This window comes from Ischnura elegans, chromosome 2 (assembly GCF_921293095.1).
Source record: "Ischnura elegans chromosome 2, ioIscEleg1.1, whole genome shotgun sequence".
Lineage (NCBI taxonomy): Eukaryota > Metazoa > Arthropoda > Insecta > Odonata > Coenagrionidae > Ischnura > Ischnura elegans.
Window position 1 is genome coordinate 13366211 of NC_060247.1, and position 25147 is coordinate 13391357.

At 38.6% G+C, this 25147-nt stretch overlaps 1 protein-coding gene across 1 annotated transcript; it reads right to left on the reverse strand.

Annotated features, from left to right (window-relative positions):
* Positions 1-1915: 1915 nt before the first annotated feature.
* LOC124153410 (transcriptional repressor protein YY1-like) lies at positions 1916-24526 on the reverse strand. Its single transcript, XM_046526542.1, has 6 exons — positions 24044-24526; positions 23108-23231; positions 22757-22829; positions 22106-22264; positions 17637-17806; positions 1916-3652 (listed from the first exon to the last, which is right to left on the reverse strand). Exons 1-6 carry the CDS (start codon positions 24498-24500, stop codon positions 3529-3531), a joined length of 1107 nt encoding a protein of 368 aa, XP_046382498.1. The 5' UTR covers positions 24501-24526; the 3' UTR covers positions 1916-3528.
* Between the last annotated feature and the right edge of the window lie 621 nt (positions 24527-25147).

Below are 25147 nucleotides of genomic sequence, written 5' to 3' on the forward strand. Positions count from 1 at the left end.
GAGAAACTTAAGTTTCACGTAAGGTCAGATGGCAGAAGGGAATGGGTTGGGGACAAACAGCTATGGCAACCATAACAAGAGCCACAACACTCAAGCCCTAGATCATCCTAGCGTGAATATCAACTGCGTTCAAATGATTCTCTTAACTTATATACTTAAATTAGTGAATTTATCATTCACTGGCTTACTTGGTGGAGTTGTCCCATAGTATGGGATTCATAATCGATACCTATACAGCACTCAACTCAACTCAAGCGCTCATTCTGGAGAAGCTAACCCTCTCACTCGGTAGCCCGGCAATATCAATGCACTCAACTGGCAATGAGAAAAGCAAAATGCTCATCTCTTAAACCATCCAACAAAGACACTTACCAGGGCCACCAGTTTTTGCACCCATTCAAGATACATATTCTCCACCAGAATTTCAGGAAATGCTGTACAAGGTTTGTGCCTTTTCAACATTCAAGTCTTTCACGTGATATTTTTGCTTTCCTCCATTCTTTGGGATAATATTGGCAAAATGATTTCAATTTCCAAAGTTCTCAGCATTTTCAAAGGTTCGCATGGTTAATACCGACGTGTTTGACATCAACTTCCAATACCATGTACGTACTGAACATTCATCAGAGGTGTACACAGACTAAAATGAAGTCTTAGTACCACCATACTCTCATGGGTATTCACAAGCATTCTTTTTTGTGGCTGTAATAACCCACTTATTTTACTCAAAAATCCATTCTGATCTAATCAACAAAATTTAGTAAAAAAAATATAGATTGTAATCAATAAATAATTAGTATTACTACCCACGTTGCTGAACCTAAGAAAAAATCTACCCCAAAGTCTTGATCCAGGGTTTGCATTCATATTCATTTGAGCTACCTGGCCAGACTGCTAATCACTACCCCCCTGCCCGCTTGCAGTCAAAAGAGCAATTTCACCATTACATTTACATGGTTATTCAGCTTCGTGTGGGATATGGAAAGCACTACTTCATACCTTAATTCTGGATGGAAGTGCCTCAAGAAGAAGCATATCTTGAGAGGTGAAATGTTAGCGCAGGCAGTACTTATTCCCTTCCCTGCCCTACTTGCTCCATATGGTACTTCCACCCAAGTAAGCGAGTTCATTGGATAGTTTCAGATATGAGCAGGTTTGCATAGCCGGTCGGCAGCTGAGGGCATTTATGTCGCTAGGTGAGTGAGTGCGCTACAATGGACCATCTATAAGTGCTTATGCTTTGGAGGTATAGTAATATTCCACATAGTTTTTATTCTCCTATATCTGTATCAATGCCATAGCATAATTTTCGAGATTAAAAATCTTCTAAATACAATAAGTAAGTACATACACAGCTCTAATTATTCTATCAATTGGCAGTGCTTATTTGAATTTTTACACAAGAAATTTCATGGTAATCATTCTCACACATTGCAAAACCATAAAATTCATTAGATAAGTCTCCTAAATATTATTATGCTTATTGCAGACAATGGCTATGCTGCAGTGATTTCTTTTTGAGAAGTATTTATCTCCAACTTCAGCCCGAATTTTAACAAAATGTTAAACTTAAGGACTCAAGTGACAGTGGTTAATACTGGTTATTTTGAGAAAAATTGTGGATCTGATACCCAATTATAAGCAGAAAACTTTCCTGCTTATGGCAAATTTAATCTTGTAAAACGTCATTTTATGGCCCACCCGCATATTGTACCACATTGATTGAACCAGACAAACATTGAGATCTGGAGTTGGAATGCTTAAGTGAATTTGGGGAATAGAACAATAGTTTTATACCAAAACTTAAATAAATATTACTTGGAATGTAGATCACTCTCAATTGGACAACTCATTCTTACTGACCAACATATCAAATTGACATACAAGATATCTCCAATGTCAAACAAAGTCAATGTAGTATGAAGATATTTTATTAGTTTGCCAGAGAGAAACATACAGGATGCGTGATATCAACACAGCATACACCTCCCCTATTCCACTCCATTAGTGACACAGGCAAAATCTATTAAATATACCCTCACTCATTTGTGTTCACTTTGAATATGAGAATTTCAATAGCAAGTGATAACATGAAAATTACTGGATAATTTCCACTGATCTTTCACATTACACAACACACTGTATGTACTCACAACAAAAGAGTATCATATCCTCTAGCTTCACCTAGCACTTATTTCCTTGCAAAAGGTTTGCATTTTCTGTGATACCTGTCATGAAATAATAAACATACTCAGTATTCTAAAATGAATACCACGGAACATTATGATCTTCGGGGAAATATATATTTACAAAGGTATATTTTATGTCATAGGATTATCTATCCCCGATGTTTTACACCTATCAGAAGGCTAATTGGTGACTTCCTAGCAAAACACCACCACCTGCATCAAAAAGTTACTTCAAGCATATTCAATGCACATATAGTCCCATGGGGACTTTTAACTTGCTCATAACCACTGACAAACAAGTCACTACAATGACAGTCACTGTAATGTGAATAAATTCACAAAATGCAAATGAAGTGGCATAGAAGTAAAAACAACACAAGTATGGGATTTACTTACAATTAATAAGGAATTTCACTAATTCCAAACACTGGCAAAGTAACAAAATTTTCACAGCAATAATTCACTCTCTTCCTTCAGGGTGGACTATTCACATTGTTAAAGAATATCTATTAACCTTGCCAGTGAAATCACCTCAGTTTTGTATATAAATAACACTTTAAAAAATCAGAATTTCATTTCAAAGTCCGCGGATTAAAGCATCATTGTGTTGTAATTTTCACAATTCCCTATTAAATTACCACGTTTTGCTGCCCTGGGAACTGCTTCACATGAAAACTGCTGTGTGCTACGCAGTTAAAGTAGACACAGTCCAGCGTATTTGGAAAATATATACACATTTTCAAACTGGGCATTTCTGCTCCACTTACATTGTCTGTTTGGCAAATCACTTTCAATCCAATGTTGGTCAATTACAGTGGCGTGATTCAACAAATAAACTCTTTAAAAAGGCATGAAGATGACTGGAAAATCAAGGAGTATTTCAAACAAGAGTTCCGAATAACTTTGAGCATACTCAAATTAAAATTGAAAACATAATGTCATTTGAGCATGAAAATTAGATGCAAGTTTTCCATCAAACCAAAGTATACTCACTGCAAAATAATTCACTTGTATTGGAAACATTCCTGCTCAAGAGATTTGTACTCAATTCCTCTGAAGTGGGTCATTATCACTTCCAAAAACTTCTAACTCCCACAGGCAGAGCAGCTCATTCAACTCTTTCGTACTTCCACTACTGTAACATCTTCAAGATTCCTTATCCTCAATTGGCTCATTTATTTGACTGATATGCACCATCACAGAGCATACAGTTTAAATCTTCCATTAAGAACCCTGATAAGGTCCACAAACGAGGATAAGTTAAGGCCGCGAGAAATACCCAGAATGTCCCGTTGCCATGGCACCAACTTGTCCATCAGAAGTCTCTTTATCATACAACTTAATCAGTGTAAACGATGAACTGTTGGTCTTCTGGATTTGCAACCTCAACTTGTACGTACTGAGGCTGCTGCAACTGTTGAGCCTGAAGTCCCTGAACAGGACGACTCATACTATTTCTTGACCTGCAAAAGAAGCATCAATTAGGAAAATATATGCATATCCATGCACAATCAAAAACAAAATTAGAAAGGCTAAGCAAACACCATTCAATTCCTATCGATAAATAGCAAATAAACACCAAGGGCAATTTAAAATTATAGCTACATATATGATTGTCATTAAGAATATTATCAAATATTAAGTATATTATGCAGCAACACAGTGGAAGCCCGGTTTGCGAGTACGGCTTTTTACGAGAATCCCGTTTTTGCAAATGATAGTCTTTGTATCGCCAAATGGCCTATGTTTTACACGTAAAAAAAAATATGATTTTGCGAGGTCAAAAAGGTCCTTCCGCTGGGTACGCTTGGTTTGACAGATATTTCTTGTGGGCGATGCACCGCTGAGCAAGCATTAACTACTATGGTTTGTAGTATCTGTTTACTAAACAGAAAATACAAGATGTTCGTCAGATCTACAACACATAAAGCCTGTTATGTCCATGCATTTACGTGATTTACGGCCTTGAGTACGCTCTGCAGACTCCTATTTTACGTTCCTCTTTTCTTAAGTTCCTTTATCAGTGGGAAAGGAATAGGAGGAAGATGACAGTGGGAGAGGGAGATGTGTTAATGTTTGAATATATTTGTCATTGTATAAAATGAAACAAAGCCTTATGCTGCTTTAATAATTAAAATTCATCCTTTTCACCATGTTTTTGTTTTCTTTGGTGATTCCTAATTTCACAGGTAATTATCGCCATTCATATCGCCCAGGCCTTGGAGATGGCAGTACTTTAGCATAGCACGAAAAATGCTGTGTGCCCAGTGTCATGGTGCCCAGGGTGCCTTCACAGTTCGGTGTTGCGTTGACACCATAGCTAGTGAGCCAATCAGAGCCCGGCTTTGACAACAAGGTTGTTCACCAATTTTTTTTACTGCCTTAAATGAAAGTACACTCTTAGGGGATAATGGCAGCAGTTTCAGTTCTTTTCTCAAATGCCCCAAAAGCACACAATGGTTGCTAAAGGCATGCTGACGTCACACACAGCAAACTTCTCTCAAAACCTGTCAACCCCATCAACAAACCTATGATCCTGCATCAGCAAAGAAACAAAGAGGGTGAAAATGGAGCAAATAAGGAAGAAAGCGTAAATACATTACTTTGTACCACTTTAAGAATCGACCACAATAAGAAATCCCGGAAAACTTTTTATTGCGGCGTCCCGTATTTCTCGTGCTCGAAGGAAATGGTTTACTGCAGCAAGGCGAGATGACCAAATAATCGACGGGATGACATCGTATTATTGCTGTGAAGATCATTTTAATGTTAGTGTTAAATGTATACTAAATGCCATTGTTACATATAAGAATAACAACGTCAGTTAACGTGATTTACTGTTTTATTTGCGGTCTTCCAAAATAAGTCGAACGGGCGAAAACAATTTTAATTTAAGTTATTTGAAGGGAAATCATTTAAAAAAGATTAAGAATTATGTTCATGCTACTCAATTCAATTCATGCTATTCAATGATCACCGAAGTTAATTGATGCTAACTTAGTCTTAGATTTAGCACACCAGTACAGTCTCAGCCGTTAGTTTTCGAGTTGGTGAAAACAATAATATAATTGACTTAATAACTTATAACCCAATTTACTTCATTGCCCTCTGGAATATTTAAGATTGCTACCAGAGACATTTTCATCACCATCATCAAAATTAAATTAAATGACAGCTTGGAGAGATTAGGAGACCAATTCCAAATCAGTAAGACAAGAGTTTCTTGTACTATCAACACACTTTGCCTCTTATTTCACATTGCTTTAAAAATTTAATATTTTTTCTGCAGCATAACAAATTTGATCTACCTCTGTCTTTCAAAGCCAATTACAGCAATGTACAGTATAAAATTGAATGTTTTGAAATTAAAATTCAAATCCCTATCATCCAATAAAGCAAGCTTTGACATGGAGTGTGTATAAAAAATGTAATGCCATCAAGTATTTAGTATCTTGTGAACCTAATGAATTTGTAAACTTTGTTTCCTCAGGGAATGGGGGAAGAATAGGTGACAAAAATTTTTTTCCTGTGGTTTCTTCTAATCCTGTGCTCAGGACAAACTCTTCCTTTCAAAGTGTATATATTATTATCTTTTAAGTTGAATATAACAAACTGCTGAATCGCCGTATAGTTCTCTGGCAGCAATGAAATAGTTACCCTTCGACCCATAGCACGCACCCATTTTAGACAGCCGTCCACATTCCAATAATGAACAATGGGAGGGCATGGGAGATTGCACACTGACCGACCACACACCGGCACCGATAAAAAGTTGGTTAGCTGCCAGCCATTGCCACTGCTGATCACCAGCGCCGGCTCAACAACCAAACCACTTATCTTTCGACCTGTAACAATCCGGCGTGTGTGCAAGCAATTCACCAGTAAAATATCGGCCGGTATTTTACCGGTGAAGCCATCTGTCCACCACCGGTTTACCAGCCATCCAAAATCGGTGCATGTGCAATACAGTACCTCTATTTATTAATGATCAAAAATGAGCATCAGCGCACTCATTTTAGGATGGACAGTACATATTAGAATTAGCCCTCACAAAACCACAATCCAAAGCCATTTCTCACCACGGCATCCACAAATACAAGCACGGCTCGGATAACGGCGTTCACTGAAAGCGTACTGTCAGCGAAGTAGCTGTGCATGACGTCAGAGCCATTCAAGCCTGACTTCCCACCGAAACTGGCCATTTCAAAAGTGTGCAAGTTTCATCGAAGCACAAAAGAAAATGTAATGCAACTATTGTAGAAATTTTTTCACCAATGTGAATTTTTAGCCAAAACTCACTATTAGCATCTACTTAACCTGTCATCACCCAAAGTTTATTTTTAAATCACACATAGTTCATTTTTATAAAATATGGTACACATCAACACAATGAACATAATTCAAACTGGCTGAATAATGGAGGAAACCTTCTACTAAGTACAGTGGAACCTCGTTAAAGCGAGTACGGGCTATAGCGACACCCCCGCTATAACGAGAGATAGCCGATGCACCGTCAATGGACCCTATAATAAGCGTGTTAAAAATTCGTTTTTACGAGACCCTTTCGGCGTTGGCTCTCGCCATAGCGAGGGTTTCACCGCCGGAAGACTTTCATCAAGACTCCTTAACCTCTGTAATTGCTAGCGATCTGTTATAAATGAAGTTAATGGAGTGCTCAGTCTTAAATTTATGTGGTAAACTGTCGTTCGATAAATATAATGATTGACGAAACAATGCTTTGCACGATTTTTATTCAGTGCGGTGCTTATAAATTGTTTGAATAGTCAGTCGTTATTTGAGTAAGGAAATTTAGTGATGCAAAAAAACATCGCCTTTCGTCTGGATTTATGCTTACGTTTATCGGATAGATTTTTATCTGTCGCCGCACCACTCCTGTTCCTGTATATCTGTTTGCAACAGGTATATTGGCTATTATTTGCTCCACCTCCGGTAAAGCGACAATTCGCTATAGCGAGTGTTTATTAGTGTACCGTGGGGTGTCGTTATATCGAGGTTGCACTGTATGTGCACCGAAATGTACGCTAAAATTCACATATTATATGCATTGCTTAAGTATTGGCTCAGCATTGCACTGGGTGCCATATGGCACCCATGGGCGTTGACGGGTTAAATGGGACATTTCGTTTGAGGTTAACACCCCTATTGATATTGTCTACATCTACATAATACCCCGCGAGCCGCCTAAAAGGCGTGTGGCAGGGGGTGTTAGGACACCAGCCGTTTACAACTAAAAAAAATGAAGTGCTCTAACGAGGCTGGGACTAGCGTTTATTAAAGTCCTTTATGGTTCGGGGGAAAAAACGAATTCCCATATCTATCCGTTCGGCAAAACATCTCTCTTAATTTATCGCTTCTATCGGACCTGGAAATGTAGTGTGGCTCTAATATTATGTTCTCTGTGTCGCTCTTAAAGATATCCATTCTCAATTGTTCAAGCAATCTAAGCCTAGCGCGCAGCCTCCGAGTGGCTCCCAGCTCAATTCGCTTAACATCTGGGTAACACTGTCAGTATGCCCGTAGCAGTTTTTGACGAAACGCGCAGCCTTCCTTCGTATTTTATTCAGTTCGCGGATTAAGTCTTTCTGCACCGAATCCCATACGCTCGCTGCATATTCAAGGTGCGGTCGGACGAGAGCGAAATAGCACCTTTCTTTTACTTTCTCATCCGAAAATCTTCCCACAATACGCTTGACAAATCCTAATTTCTTCATGGCTATGCCGCAAATATTCTTTATTTGTGTTCCCCACGTGAGATTCGAGGTTATCGCAACTCCCAGGTACTTCACTTCGTCTGTTGCCTTTATGTTAATACCATCCACTGCATAAACATGGTTAGAGTTGAACCAATTCCGCAAGAGATGTACCACCATGCATTTGCTCAGATTAAGTTCAAGTCCCCACTCTTGGCTCCACAAATGAACGTTGTTTAAGTCAGATGATAGAATTTCATAGTCAGAGTGATCACTAAATTCACGATAAATGACAGCGTCATCAGCAAATAAACGTATTTTACTGCTAATGCGGGAGCAGAGATCATTAATGTATATAATGAACAACAGGGGGCCGATTGTGCTTCCTTGAAGAACACCTGATGTAACTTTTACAACATCAGAGCTAATTCCGTCACGAACGAACTTTTTGTTTACGATCTCTGAGAAAGTCGCGTATCCAGTTTACAACTGTTTCGTTTAATCTGCATGACTGTATTGTATAAAAGTTTGTTGTGAGGTACAGTGTCGAAAGCTTTCTTAAAATCTAGAAATAGTGCATCAACTTGTCTTTTCGATTCACCGGATTTTATAACGTCATGAAGAAATAGCGCGAGCTGTGTTTCGCATGATCTACCTTTTCGGAATCCGTGCTGACAATCATGGAGGAAATTACGTCTGTCCAAGAAAGTCATGATATTGCTAACGATGATATGCTCAAGTATCTTGCCTATAATCGATGTTAATGAAATCGGATGGTAGTTGCCTGGGTCATGTCTGTTTCCCTTTTTGAATATGGGTGTAACGCTTGCAATTTTCCAGTCTAGCTGCAACTTCCCTTCGGAAAGAGACTTCTTGAATATGATCTCTAAGTAAGGTGCGATGCCATGTCGCCCGCTCGCTGGAGTGGCTCTAACGGGAGTAACGAATGCTATTAATTTCCATTATTCACAATTATTTTGAAGTTTTAAGCACAGATACTTGGTATATTTCTGAAACATAAGACAAACGTTAACCCTAGATTAGGTTACAATCACTGACGTGCATAGATTAGCATAACACATACCTGTCAATGGTATCACGAGCTAAATACAGCATGAGAGTTCCTTGCTGGTTACTAGGGTCATTTAAATTCCTATTTATATTTCATAATTTTGCCCTCATGATGTGCTCAGCTGAAGCTATATAGATAACATGGCTGGGAGAATCTGTTTGAACAACAGTTATCATACATAAATGTTCCTGATAACTTTTTACACAGCTCATGTTCACTGAGCGTATTTCATTTGATATTTTTCGTACATTCCGAGATAGGAAATAAAACTTAAAAGGTCATAATAATGCATAGGCACCGGCCATCACTACATACATGATTAGCAACTTTATGGTTGCCATATTAACTTCCAAAGCTATTAATAGTTAAGAAGAATATTTTAAGAAATGAAATTGCGTGAAAATGCACAAAAAATATGTATTGTGCGTTGGGTTCGAAATCATAAGATGATATGCTCCAAGGCTGATTTTTAGGAGCCAACACTTTTCGCCTTTTGTTTGTTCTCGCAACACAGAGCTGTGAAGGGCAAAATTTGTTAGGGGGGCGGTAGCGCTCATGGCGTTGACGCAACGCAGAGCTCAGAAGGCATCCCCAATTGACTGAGGCATTTACTAGTGTAAATAATTACTCAACGGCACTACTTTGCGGGAGGTTATTGAATTTGAAGAATAGGAACTGCTAGGAATAGGTGCCTTTAAAGGAAATATCTTCGACCACTGCATCATGCTGTATTTCAGTGAATGTTTCAGCCAATTTTCCCAACTGACAGAATTACTGGTTAAAATTCGAAAACTGGACAAAACTAATATTATAGTCTTAACATATTCCCAAAATTACCCAAACACTTCCACCGCATACCAAATATATTGCTTACGACTAGTTACGCTGTTTTAACAGATTTATTCGGCAATCAAAAAATATAAGAACGGAAATAAAATCTCCGAAAATGGTGGAATTAATATTGTATATGATTGAAAATCCCCTATCTCTTTCTTTATATATGTTGATACTCCACCACAATGTGCCTGATAATGACTCCTTTCCTGTTTAACTTCATTAAATATCACAGAAACAAAAGAAAAACTGAAAATACGAACAATTCTGGGACTTCAGTGGGTTGATTCAACACCTTCGGATGCAACGAGCGTTCGTTTTTACGAGTGATTTCCAAGGGATTATTAGCACTCATAAAACCGGGCTTCTACGGTACATGCGAGTCAACTCTTCCCAATTTTTACGACACACTCAAGGCCATCACCGGGAAATGCTAGGGAAGGGGAGAAATGCTAGTGGAGGGGGGGTTTGGGATGCGTAAGTTGGGTGTCAGGAAGATCAGCAAAAGGCCCTAGGAGAGAGTAAACTAAGGTTTTGGAAAGATAGATCTCTCGGAATGGGGGAACAGGTAGCAGTGCTAAAGTTGGAAGAGCCTCTCTATTTCGAGTAGCCTGCAAAATAATTATGAGGTAAATAGAGCCCAATATTTAAGTCATTCCTCCTCATTTTCATCATCTTTGTGACAGCTGTCATGTTTAATCCCAGCCACTGCTTCTACTCTGCTTGCTGCTTTGACACTCGCTATGCACCAGCTGAAGCCTCTCGCACATTCTCTCATGAATTTAGTTCAAGCCCATACCTTACGAGTCAGCGCATCCAGGACGAAGGACGGCCAGACACTGCCTCCCTCGTGGATAGACAGCAAGTTAATTTTGTGAAAGCTTAATGCACAGAATCGTCGAAATCCTGTTACATTTGGCAATAGAGGAGCCATTTCGTCCTCAATATCGGCTCTAATGCAAAGTATTATATCATCCGTGATATCCTTACCACACCTCCCAACCTAGTCTTTGACAACCTCAGTATTTCCGCAACCTTACCCCCTCCGAAATGTACCGTCGTCTCTATGATGAAACTTTAACCTCTTCCCTGCGCAGGGCGTGATTTCACGGCCTGAATTTTCTGATACTAAAGAAGGAAGGCCGGATTTTCACGGCTTGAATTTTTCTAAGCAAAAGGCCAAAGGCCGTGTTTTCACGGTTTCGCGGTCAAGCATGCCAAGTGGGTCCCAACCGCCATTAGGGTCCCTCGGCACGAGAGGTCCGACCCTTTCCTATTGTCCGTGTGGGGACTACCTCGGCCCATTCCGGCTCTGTGTCCCACTCAAGGAAGGTGCTCATGGTCACTTATTTGTTTATAAGTTAAAATAACTAAAAACGTTCATGTTGCATTTATTGAAAATCAATGCGAGGAATTACATTCTGTATGTTCTGCTGATTGGTTCCATATTTTAAACGGAATTCTAGCTTTCATATTAACGGAGTTGATCATCACCTAGAACAATTTTTGGAGACGCTAAGGTTAGATGTTTAATTTTTATTTTTATAACTTACTAGCAAGTTTATAGGAGCGATATTGTAATGATTTACATCTAAAAATGTACGTTACTCTGTTAGCTACATTCTAAGTGTACATTTGCGGTGAAATTCGATAGAATATCCTATTTAACTTCTATGAAAAAAAGCCCTCATAATGTAATAAAATATGATTCTCTCAGTTCTTTGTCGTGAGCCAAAATTACAGCGACTATTTTTAATAACCTCTTACCAACCTTCGAATACACAGGTATTATAAACAAATTTCGCTATAAATACTGATTAATGCATATCCTAAAAATTTGTAAATTTAATGTACCAATAGGGAATGTTTTACTTACAAGGGGAATACACGACCTTCGCATCGCAGATCGAGCTCAAATTTTGCGAATCGGTAGTTTATGGGTACAAATGTAATATGCCGAAGCGAGACGACGCACTTCTCGTAAAATTCATAGAAAAAAGCAATTAAAAATCGTTAAAAATGAAGGTACGCTATATAATCTGTTTTGAACGCCCATGTTAAACAATAGGGCGACAGCCCAGTGGATACGGTGTCCGACTGTGGAAGTGAAGGTAACGAGATCGATGCTCGCTCAGGGAACTATTTTTTGTAGAGATGTGCGAATAGTATCCGCGAATACTCGAATACCTCGAATATTAGAAAGTATTCGATATTCGAGGTTTCGAATAGTTATGCGAAAAGTACCGCCTCGAATACCTCGAATACTTTGAATTTCGCGTCATACACTGTCGCACGCACGTCGTTGGTAGTTTACTCGGAAAAATGTAGAGAACTGTAGTCATTTAGTGCTCGCAGCGCCGTTTTACGCAAGTTGACGAATTACTTCAAATTCGTGGATTTTAGCGGTGAAAAAGAGTTCGACGAGGGGAACCGAAAATGGTCGGGTGAAAAAATCCGAAAATCCCCGATTCCCCCCACCAGGAGAACCTCAGTGCCGTGGGATAGCAACCTTAGGGCATTTCCCACGATCCGCTATCCCCCTCCATTCAGCACTCGCCTCACCCACTCTGACGCTTTCCTCTTCTCCGAAATCAAACAAAAGGTCCCAGCTCGCGCAGGGATCGCATTACGAAGACCACTGCTTCGAAAAAAATATCGAGTTACGAGAACAATAAAAGCGTGTTTCACGCCCTCCCCCCTTTTCTCACCCACTGACCTTTTTCTGGCTACCTGCTTCGAAGTTCCCCATTTCTGGAGGTCAACTGCTGTGTGAGTACCGTGGGATACTTACATTAACGTATTTCCCAAGATCCGGCATCCCTCTCCATTCACCACTAGCCCCCCCTCTGAGGCTTTCCTCTTCTTCGAAATAAAAAAAAAGGTCACAGCTTGCGCAGGGATCATATTACGAAGACCTTAGCTTCGAAAAAATACCAAGTTACACGAGAACAATAGAAACGTGTTTCCGGCCTTCCCTTTTCTCCCCCACTGACCTTTTTTTTCCTACCAGCTTCGAAGTTCCCCATTTCTGTGGAGGTCAACCGCTGCATGAGTCATCTATTAGCACAAAAGGTGTCTAAGAATGACTTTCGTCAATTGATGTTACACCTTTAATGAATTGAAATATTAGTAATGTGCGCGTAATTTCAAAAAGAATAAGACCAAACACGACGTATTTCTGAGTTTATTTAAGCATTTTACGCAAAGAAATAAATGTCAAAATACGACAGAGACTTAGCATTCTGGCGTAACTCGATATGAGCAGCAGAGCTTCTCGGAAGTTGATGCGGTATTTTTTTCCGAAAGCATATATTAAGTTACAATTAATGAGTGGTGCTATAAATCTTTATTGTTACAGTCCCAGACAAAGGGATATTTTCTCAGAATATTTGGTTTCTCCCTGATAGCAATTCCAATTCATCTTCTTATCTCGTGAGAAATCCCAAAGATGGACTGAAAATAATTGAAGAAAATCTGGTGGAAAAGAGCTTGTATTTTGCAGAATGCCTCAGATTGTCAGCTAGCACTTGGCAGCAGAAGTGGGGGTAAAGCGATGTTAATTGAATTAATTATATGCCCAATTGTTTCTATAAAATTAAAATATTCATTAATCAGCTAAATTCCTGTTCGAATCATTTAAAGGAAATCAAAATTATTCCCCAAAATCTTGTGTTGCCTGCTGCATAGGCAACCGAGTCAAAAATTCCAGCATTCATCATTTAGTATTCGAGGTATTCGAAATTCGAGGTATTCGAATATTCGAGCAATGATTTAATATTCGAATTCGATATTCGAATTCGAGAAATCTGCTATTCGACCCATCTCTAATTTTTTGTGTTAATTTTTAAGAATTTTATTGTTTAAATTTTTAAAGTTCGTTTTCTTATCTTCGTTACTACTATGGAATATATTTTTAAAAGAGTTTCTTAAAATATTTAAATCAGGAATGGATCAGCTTGGGATTAGGAACTGGGGATGAAGCATGGATAGAAACCCGGCGTCGGCATTAGCCTGCTCTTAACGAAAGGCGCCAAGGGGACCACGGCTTAACGTCCCATCCGACGGGCGGTGTACTGCAAAACTAGTGTAATCCACATTACACGCAGGGATTGAATTTAGGAATGCCCCTTAATTCTTTACCGAGATTTGGATGTGGAAAGCCAGTACACTGCCTCACCACTCCAATTAATCCTTTATTTGCAATTTTCAGGATGGAACTCATCATAAAGACATGCAGAGCAAAGTGATTGCGGCACCACGAACAAGCAGAAAAGGCTGATCTATCGGAATGTTGAACGCGTGGTTCGCAGCTAATATAATTTTTATCGATGAGCAGCTCCCAGCAATAGTGCCTCGCACACGTTAACTCATCCGTAGGAATATCCAAGGATAGAGTCTCTATGTTCAAAAGAAGTGTGTACCCCTAACGTATCAAAGCGATTAAACCAAAGGAAAATATCACTTGACACACTGTATCTTATGTACATTCACTCCAAGATGGCTCTCTGCCTAACAATCTACTATTTATCTCTCCTCACCATAGTATCAAATCAGCAAAAAAAAAATCAAAACAAAAACAAACATGCTCACAGACAAATAAAACACAAGAAATAAACTCAAAAACAGAAAACAAACCAAACACATACAAAAGTGATTCCGGTCATAAATACACATACATCACCCCTTTCCGCTCATGGCCGTCGGCCGCAAAAAAGGGAAAAAATTTGCAAAACTTCCCCCAATTATTCGATTCTTCTATTACAGATTAATCAAGTACCCACATAACATTATATGTTTCCGGGAAAATTATTGAACATGCATGTTTGCTTCGAAGCTCGCTGGCACGAGACAATTTTTCGTAAATGTAAATGACGTGTGTTTTCCTTCAAAAATTATGGACAGTCGTTGCAGTTGTGGAAAAAACGCCTTTTCTACTTGTTCGTGGTGCCGCAAATCACTTTGCTTTACATGTCTTTATGATGAGTACCATCCTGAAAATTGCAAATAAAGGATTAACTGGAGTGGTGAGGCAGTGTACTGGCTTTCCACATCCAAATCTCGGTAAAGAATTAAGGGGCATTCCTAAATTCAATCCCTGCGTGTAATGTGGATTACACTAGTTTTGCAGTACACCGCCCGTCGGATGGGACGTTAAGCCGTGGTCCCCTTGGCGCCTTTCGTTAAGAGCAGGCTAATGCCGACGCCGGGTTTCTATCCATGCTTCATCCCCAGTTCCTAATCCCAAGCTGATCCATTCCTGATTTAAATATTTTAAAAAACTCTTTTAAAAATATATTCCATAGTAGTAACGAAGATAAGAAAACGAACTTTAAAAATTTAAACAATAAAATTCTTAAAAATTAACACAAAAAATAGTTCCCTGAGCGAGCATCGATCTCGTTACCTTCACCTCCACAGTCGGACACCGTATCCACTGGGCTGTCGCCCTATTGTTTAACATGGGCGTTCAAAACAGATTATATAGCATACCTTCATTTTTAACGATTTTTAATTGCTTTTTCCTATGAATTTTACGAGAAGTGTGTCGTCTCGCTTCGGCATATTACATTTGTACCCATAAACTACCGATTCGCAAAATTTGAGCTTGATCGGCGATGCGAAGGTCGTGTATTCCCCTTGTTAGACACATATTGTGAGAAGCATTCCATACCATTGCAGGAATAAGAACTGCTCTACCCAGGTAATTACTCTCATAGCTTGGTTCTCTGGTCAGGATCCATTAAGGTGGTCTGCCCTGTGCACCTCATGGGCTTATTTCGGGACACATTAGCTCATTAATGTTTTCTTGGAAAAACTTATTATCCTCCAACTGGCACACCTAAGAGTATATTGGTGTAAGTATTCTCCTACTGAAATATGTACGTGGAAGATGATAACCTCATTCTTCTCGGAATAGCTTTTTCTTTTCAAAATTTTCTTGGCGTGTATTCAAATTTAACCGTAAATGTTCTGTACGCATTCCCTTTCCTACTCCTGCAAGGATTATCTTTCAAATGATGTTTCGGTGGAAATACATTTTTTCTTGGAATTATACAGCCAGGATTTTTTTCCTGAAGTGCCTTTCGTTTCGCTTTTGTTAGTTTTGCTTACGTTCTCGACATGTTCAGAGTCGTAAATAAATCGTAAATACCTAGAAGTAGGCTAGGAACATTGAAAGATTTCATTCCCTTTAAAGTATTTGTTGGTCTATGATATAGTGCCGTTTTGCTGAAAACCCTAAAAATAACCGTAGAACTTCGTTTAAAAGTTCTACAGGCATTGCAAAATGAAACGAATACATTCATGAACTGACATTTAATGCAAAAGTAACAATTAAAAAAATTAAAATTGCACTGGTAACAATAAACTGACCGCAAAAGTATGCCGGGATGGGCTGCCTTCGGGGAAAAGGGTCGAGGATTATATTTGCCCAGTTGCCGAGGAAAGGGTCCGGGACCCCACTAGGAAAGGTCACTAAGGGGAGGAAGCGACTACCTGGACAGTCCCAAGCCGAGAAAAAACTCCGTACGGGGCGAAAAAGAAATTCTCAAACCCTTCGTAGAGACAAAAGCAACTTCCCGTGAAGGAGCTCGGCACCAAAAGGTTAAAATGAAAAATATTTTTTCTGTCATTGAGTGGCTTCATTCTCTTCCTTCCTCATGTTTCCAAACTGTTGATTTGAAAAGTAGTGTCACAAGGTCCCGTATTTACCAGCAAGAACGTTGAAATCTGAGCAATTTTATGGAATTGCAGTATTTTCGAAGTATGATTCACTTATGAAGGGTTTAATTGGGAGTGTAACAAATATCCCACGCAACCTCCCTCACATGTTAAACTATGAAGTATTGTCGACGCGAGTTGTAGGAGTATGCACGTAAATAGGGAAATTGTGTCACTTCTCCTCGATTCCTAACGTAAGGCAAACCCTATCCCTCCAACGTTGCACTATCATTTAAACATTCACCCTTTGATGCACCACAGACAGCACCGATTTTTTTGCTGCTTTCGCTAGAATAATTAGTAGTAACATTTATCTCCGTAGTTCATATAAACGAATGCCATTTGCTCAAGCAGAACCGAGCCCGAAGTTGGTAATTTCAAAAACATTTCGTAGTATCAAAACTTACAAAAATTACTTACTGTGATAAGTCACAGAACTTACCCAGAGGTTCATAAATCAGTAAATAACTTATCTATGCAAAGCCTAAACCCTTTACCTAGACCAAACAGATTTGTAATTGTGTATTCTATCATAGAATGTAATTGGACACATTCAGTTTAAAAAATTTTAAAACAGGAATTTTTCGTTCAGAAAAAAATTAAACTGTACAGCATGGCCCTGTGAGGAAATTACACTGTTAGGATACAGAGGGTTTTCAGGAGATTTTGTCAGCCATCCCCAGAATTTGGACATCAGTGCCTATGCTCATTCAATATTTAACTGCGGCAATAGAGGCAGACAAGAAACTTGTGTTAATTAAAAGGAAAAAGGCATGTCTTTGATACAAGTTTACACAGAAGTTTGGTGTCACCACAATAACACATGAAATAGTATTTGCTAATGCCCTTCCTGATCGATCCCATAACTAAAATGAACTCATTCATGGCGATGTAAACAGAACAAGAAACTATGCATAATTTTCAAGATTACTGTCAAAGGCAAAAGATGAAACAACTGATTGAAGAATAGACAATCAAAGGCGTTTAAAAATGAGAACACGTGACTTTCAATATGGTCAAATGATTTAAACCAGGTATCTGAGATAAAAATAAATTATTCTTTAAAGAATGAAAAGGCATGAAAATGCTAATTTTGTTAGATATACTTACTTTGCTTTCGCGTGGGTGAGAATATGAGACTTCAAGTTGGTAGACTGAGCAAATTTCTTGTTACAGCCATCAAAGGGACACACATAAGGACGATCTCCTGTGTGTATCCTAACATGCGTCCTTAGGTTAAAGTCTAATGAAAAACGTTTCCCGCAGCCCTCAAAGGTGCACTGTAAGAAAAAGAGACACATATAAGAGGTCACACAATGTTGCAAAATTTAAGAACTTCACATGCACAGACTACCTCCTCCTCGATTGTGGCAATCAATATTTATTTTAGAATGGGTGTCTGGGAAAAAGGAGCAACGTATCCCTAAAAAACTTAGAATACGTAATTAGAAGTCATAGATGCAATCAGGAAATTCCTGACTGCACCTCGCAGTTCCAACGATTTGATCTTTGAATTTTACTTATTTATAGTAAAATCTTCCGAAATCGTAGGCACATTAAAGTATGGTTTCGCTAGTAGTGGGCCCTGGTCGCTTTTATAGCAGCGAGGCTATTACCCTATCCCACCCTTCCATTCCTATCCCTACCCTGGAGGCGGCGATGGGCTTCTATCACGCCGGCACCTCCATCCTTTTCTCTCTGAAGGATGGTATAGAAACGAGAGGCTACAGCTCAGAGTGCAAAACGCTACAGTCAGGTGATATTGTCACATTCAGGGTTGGGGGATCAGTCCAAGACCCTTCGACACCTCATACTTCAAGGTCTTTGGTTTGGGAATGTTCGAAGGCTTCACCAGGGATTTGAACCCAGTTGATTGCAGTGACCAGCTGCCAAGTGCTCTACCAAATAAGCCACCCAGCTCCCCTGCTTGCACTTCTTTAAATTTGTGATGGATCCGGTTACTATTTTTTTCGGTTCTGATTCACTTCTTTGCTTCATTTCCCACTGTCTATACTTAGCACTTTCATACACTAAATAAACAAATGCTAAAGACAATTTGCTTGCCTGCATGTCATTCTTGCCTACAGTTTTGGTTCTTGGTTCCAAATATGCAATTATAAGCTAAAGAGAGTTCTCAGATCCTCTTCCTTTCTTAGATCTTACACTACATAAATTGTCAGATATATAAGAATTTATACAGTGTAAAATACATATGACAATTTATACGCCTTTATGCTAATCTTGCCTAAAATAACATCAATTTCATTCAAGTGATAATATAATTAGCACAAAAATTATTCCTAAGGCACCAGTTCCAGGCAACAGTTCTCAGTTTGTGTTTCATATTAAGCACTTAAATATGTTAAATAAACAATAGTTAAAGACAATTTGCAGGCCTTAACGTTATTCTTTCCTACAAAAAAATATAGTCAATTCATTTCGTCACCTAACTGGCTGAAATACATTCCAAAGATAGTGGCTCTCGGTTCCTTAACTTTTTTGGCACAATAATATCCTAAAAAGGAGATAGGTTGCCCCATCTTTTTTTCAACTTGGCTCTAGAAAAGGCTTGGAAATCAACTGAAGCTATATCAAGAGGAGCTGAAGAGGATCGAAGGAAAAATAAATATATAAGGATTTGCTGACCATGTAGCCTTAATAGCAGATAGTAATAGTGAACTGGAAAAACTAGCACAAGTATTCTTAGATGAATCAATAAAAGTAGGATTACAGGTAAATGAAGATAAAACTAAACATGAAAATTGGAGGAGTGGCAGAGCTCAATAATTCAACACTGGACGTTATGGGATACAGCTTTACAATGACTGAAGAATTAAAGTATTTGGGAGTTAGCATCAAATGTCAAAATAAAATAAAGGAAAAATGCGATGGTGGTTGGCGTAACATGGTGAAACTCCTTCATGATGCACAAAGGTTAAGAAAAGACTTAGCTGTTTCACAAAATAAAATATATTTGTGACCGGTTTCGATACAGCGTATCATCATCTGTCGCAAATATATTTTATTTTGTGAAACAGCTAAGTCTTTTCTTAACCTTTGTGCAAAATAAAGGAAGACATACCAGCGAGGTGAAATGCAGCTAATAGATGCTACTGAAGAACATCAGAATCATTAAAGAGAAATCCCAAGTACAAAAAATAGAATAATAAATTCAGTTCTACTGTACAGGCCAATCAAAACAGAACCAAAAGAAGTTAATAACATTTGATAATGAAATATTGATTAGGACAGACATTTTAAGAAGGGGAATGGAGAATACTGAAAAACAGAAAGCTAAGAAACCAGAACAGAAGACCAGATGTTGTCGCTGTGATAAGAAGTAGGAGAATTAGGTGGCTTGGTCACAAACGAGGTCAACCTGAAGAAAGGCTCTCACACGGAAGACCAAGATGAAGATGGCATGGCCACATTTTGAAGACTTGGGGAGAAGATGACAAGGCGGAAGACAGGAGTCTGGAAACAACTTGTTGGCAAGGCCAAAAATCAACTTGATTTGAGCGGCCACAGTAGTAAAAGTAAGTATGTAATACCCTAAATAAACACCAGTAGAATAAGCATAGACCTAGACGAGAAATTTATCAAAGTGATCAATTGTTGTGAAAATGGAGAGCATCAGAGTGATATTGCGGGTTTATATGTTTAAACTAGAGATGGGTCGAATAGCAGATTTCTCGAACTTGAATATTAAATCATAGCTCGAATATTGGAATATCTCGAATTTGGAATACCTCGAATACTAGAATTGTGCAAAGCATACTAAGCGCTAATTTTCGGATTTTTACCCCGATCACTTTCGGTTCCCCACGTCGAACAATATCTATTCACCACCCTTTTCCGCGAAATTGATGTAGTTCTTCAATTTGCCAAAAATGGTGCTGCATGCACTAAACGACTAGAGTCCTCTATGTTGTTTCCGAGTCAGCTACCAATGACGTGCGTGCGACAGTGTATGGTGCGAAATTCAAAGTATTCGAGATCGTACTTTTAGCTAAATTATTCTAGATCTCGTATATCGATTACTCTCTAGTATTCAAGTAAACGCGGATACTATTCGCTCATCTTTAGTCCTTACAGTTTATTAAGGGATGACTTAGCTCTATTAGATGGAGTCTGATACAAAACGTGTCCTGTAATTGGATCAATAGGGGAGCGAAATATTATCCTTGCAAATTAAAGATCCCAGTGCTGCATTTGCGGAGGGATGCAGATGAAGAAGCATTCCCCAGACGTTTCTGATGAGCAGAGATTAAAAAATTTGGATAATCATTTGCATGGGCCATCATGAAGGAATGTTAAAGCCAGAAAAAAATTTTGTGCTGGAAAAATATTTAAGACCATAAATGATGAAAAACACAGAATGCGGAAATGCTATTAAATAAGGATAATTTTTAATATTGTTCTAATATTCAATGAATCAGGACCCCAAAAATAATCGCTAAATGCAGAAAAATGCTAAATACGAACACGTTAAATCCGGATCTGACGGTATGTTTTCAACAAAATACCATAATAACTAATCTAATACTACAAGGGGTTATAAATACCAAACCCGAATAACTAAATATTTATTTTTAAAATAAATCTCATGCTTTCCAAGGTATGTTTTCAGTCAAGGCCATAAAGATTTTTCAGTGGCTTAGTTACCTCTATAAAACTGTCCACCACTATTAAAAATGGCTAAAATAATGGTTTTGAATTGGAGTTGGATGTCTCAATTCACTAAAATTCCCAGGATCCTATCCCAGACTTCAAGTATGCACAACAAAAAAAATAAAAAAATTTGAAGGCCAAGCCAAAATTTTGCCGTGACATCAGCTGATGGCATCAATGCTTGGAAGCCTCTGTTTGAGCACAGCAATCCACTTCAGTTCATGAAAAAATGGTAGAGTTATGGGTGTGTTCCATTAACAATTCTAGAAATCACCCAGATAAACACAACTACTTAGATAACTGGGCTAAATGGTTTCTAATTATACTACATTAATCAAAACCGTCACTACAAATACTAGTTGTAGGATTCTTGCCTATGTTCCCATTCAATGATGGAGGGACAGCACTTTTATGGTTTAGCGAAATAGGCCAAAAAAATGTAAAAAAAGAGAAATCAACAGTGGGCTATCTGTACAAAACATCAAATTACACAGTTTTGCATGATCTCGAGAAAACAGCCTAAAGAAAGACCATAGATGGCAGGAATATTGGTAATTTTTTATAAGGGCAGCTCATAAATATGATGTACAGAAAAATTCATACACGACTGCACTACAGATAAGGCTGTTTTATAAAAATAAATTTCTGACATCTTAACCACTACATAGGAAAAGTGACACAAGTTTGGGAGGTGATGAACATTTAGCATGCCTTAATATAGATTTATCAAAATCTGATTACATATATATTACCGTACAAACTTCCCTCGGCTACCTACATTTTGTTTGACATAGTAGATAGTAGCAGACTAGCACCCTCCAGGCTGTTTGACCAATCTTACAAGCTACACAACAGCTACACTAAAAGAGAAAAGACCACTAACTGAAACACACACACAGTCCCCTCACCTGAAATGGTTTCTCCCCAGTGTGCACTAACTGATGCCTCTTAAGTTTCGAACTCTCCACAAAGGCTTTTCCACACTCAGCACACACATGAACTCGAGGGCCGTGGGTGTGTAGATGCTTTCTCATGGCAGAATTGTCTCTAAACATTTTGGTGCATCCCTGAAACAGTATCAACACAGATTGAATATCATTGCTCACAATAATTAATCACCCTAGCAACAAACAAGAATCACTTTGATGAAAAATTTCTAGTGTTTCCCACCGGGTGTGGTATTGGGTTAATTCTCCCAAAAGCACACCCGGTGGGAAACCCGAGAAATATCTCATCAATCTCTACGCCGGGAAAACCTACAATTTTACAAGAATCACTTTGCTTCAGAGGAGAAAGGTATAGATTATGAATGTTTTGAATAGACTGCAAACATATTGGTTAAGAATAAATTGGAGCAGTATGTTTAATTACCGATAATATTATCACAATATATCATTAAATAAATTCAAAATTGTACCCAGGCATACCATGAATTAAGATACATTGTTTTAGACACATAAAACACTAGAGAGCCCACGAATGCTTTCCCTAGTTCAAACCGAGGTATTGCAAAATAGCTTGATAATATCGATTGATTAATGCTAATTTTGCTCGCTTACCTTGTGCGGGCAAGCAATGGTCCTGTCAACACTGTCGCTCTGTTGTTTCTTTGGCTTCACTCTATGTCCGGGACTGCAATGAAAATTAGAGTACTTTACATATAAAGCTGTGAATGTAAGAAATTGCGAAAGGTGACAAGCAGAGGGTGAGGCACCACACAGCAACATTGATAAATTATGCGATGAGATCCTGACACATACTCCCATCCACTAATCGAAAGATATCCATCACAGTTCGACTCGATTGTGCAAATTGTAAGGTATTTAAGTAAAAAATCAAAAGGCTTGAGAAAACTATGTATTCATCATGATGTCGGAGCAGGAAAACTTGATTACGAAAATAAAACTCACCGTGCAAACTCGGCCAGTTGCTTCGGGTCACTGAGATCCAAGCCAGGAATCCCACCCGGTGGTATCTTCTTGCCGGTCATATATTCCGTATAGTCAGGATCTGGTTCAGGATTACTTCCTTCGTCTACACAAAGAGAATTGGGGTTAAGTTTCTACAAGATTATAAAAACGAAAACAAAATTTACTTAGTCATTAGATCGAGCTTACTACGACAGCCAAGGTATTTTACGCGGCATTTCCGCCAGACTCAATTCTTGGGATAAATACATATTCAAGATATTTTTAAAATCACATTTCCTAAAGGAGAACATTTCAAAATAAAAATTTCTGCCCAGAACACTCAGTTTTAGCTAACGCAAACAATACAACCGATTGCCCTGAGTACGACCAGGATGAGAACTCAATCGATTACTTCTCGGCACCTAAGCTTTCACTGAGCCATTCAAGGACAAACACACCAATAGTTCATTTCAATATGATTTCACTGGATGGGGCAAATGATGCACAGAAATTATTGAACAAAGCATAATAATCTTTCAAAACTCTGATTTTAAGGGTAATAACAGCTTAAGGGCAGCAACACACGATGCGGACACGTCGAGAGCTTAACCGAAACGCAAATGAAAATGGCTACCCTCCGCCATCATATTTAGGAAGCCATTTTCAAAATATGGCTGCGCCCATGTATCCTACATGGCCGGCGAAGTATCAAAACAAAACAAACCAGTTGTTAACACGCCCCAAAAACATAATTACATCAGTTACCACAGTATTCTACACCAAGAGAATCCATCACCCCGTATCGATCAATGCTCGTGACGCAGGTACCATGGCTATCACCAACGGAGACAGAGGCATAATGACATTCAAAGATACTAGTGCTGTCTAATTATAAAATTGAACTAACAACACATCAGAGGAAGTAACGACTCTTACCATCGTCTGTACCGGAGGCCCACATCGTGACGGAGAATTCTCCATCCAACGTCTTGATTTGGACTTGTTTCTGCTCCCATTTTCGAGTTTTTGTCTCGGAACCCACATCACTCGAAATATGTTCACTTGCACGTAACCTCCCACCACGTCTAGATTTTTTTGATCCTCTCCTAGAAGGTCCAGGGCTCGATTCAATGTATATTTCGCTTTCTGAGGGAACGGGGATTTGATCGTAGACCGATAAAGGGTCAACACCACCAACTACTTCCTCTTGAGTTTGAAGAATTATTTCCTCGCGTTCGGGCAATGGCTGAAGTGCAATCATAGGAGGCCCTTCCACATCACCAATAGTAGTTTCAACAGTCTCAACAGGTATTTCCACAGGAATTTCTTCAATTTCAACCTCTTGAATTTCGGACTGTATTTCCACTTCACTCATAACATCTGACGACGCCATGTTGAAATTCAAAATGGTTGATCATAGCTTGGATGAAGCAGCCAATGAAAAAAGCTGCAACTTCTTGTCACGTGACAAAACCCATCCACCAATACTGTAGCAATATGACGCGCTCTTTACAAAAAGGCGTCCATTTGATTTTTCATTGTAGCAAATAGAATAAATGATTGGCATAGAAATTGATGATTTTTAACGTAAAAAATATGTTTATTATTCATTAAAATTTGTATTAGTTAATTCATATTTATTGGAGACCTCATTGTGGTTAAAGGACTTCTATTTTTTCGTAATTTCTTGCTGTAAGGTAATACGGCTTTGGAAATTGAGGACTCCGTTTGTCGCTCAACTCCCGCAGAAAAAAATAAAACTTTTGTGCGAAGGACAATTTTTTAACATTTATATCACATTTCCTATTATGAAAATACTTTCTTCCTCATGAACAAAATAATTATACACCTCAATAAAAATAACTAAGATGTCTTTTCACAGCACCTTTCTCAGGTTGGCGCTTGACTTTCTTAATACACATGGTATTGAGTTTGGCAGAGAGCTTTCTGAACGTCTTTCTCTTTAGAAATGACTAAGCCATGCTTCGCTATTCTTCTGTCCATTGCCTCTACTGAAGTTGTTCCTATAGTTGTTAGATT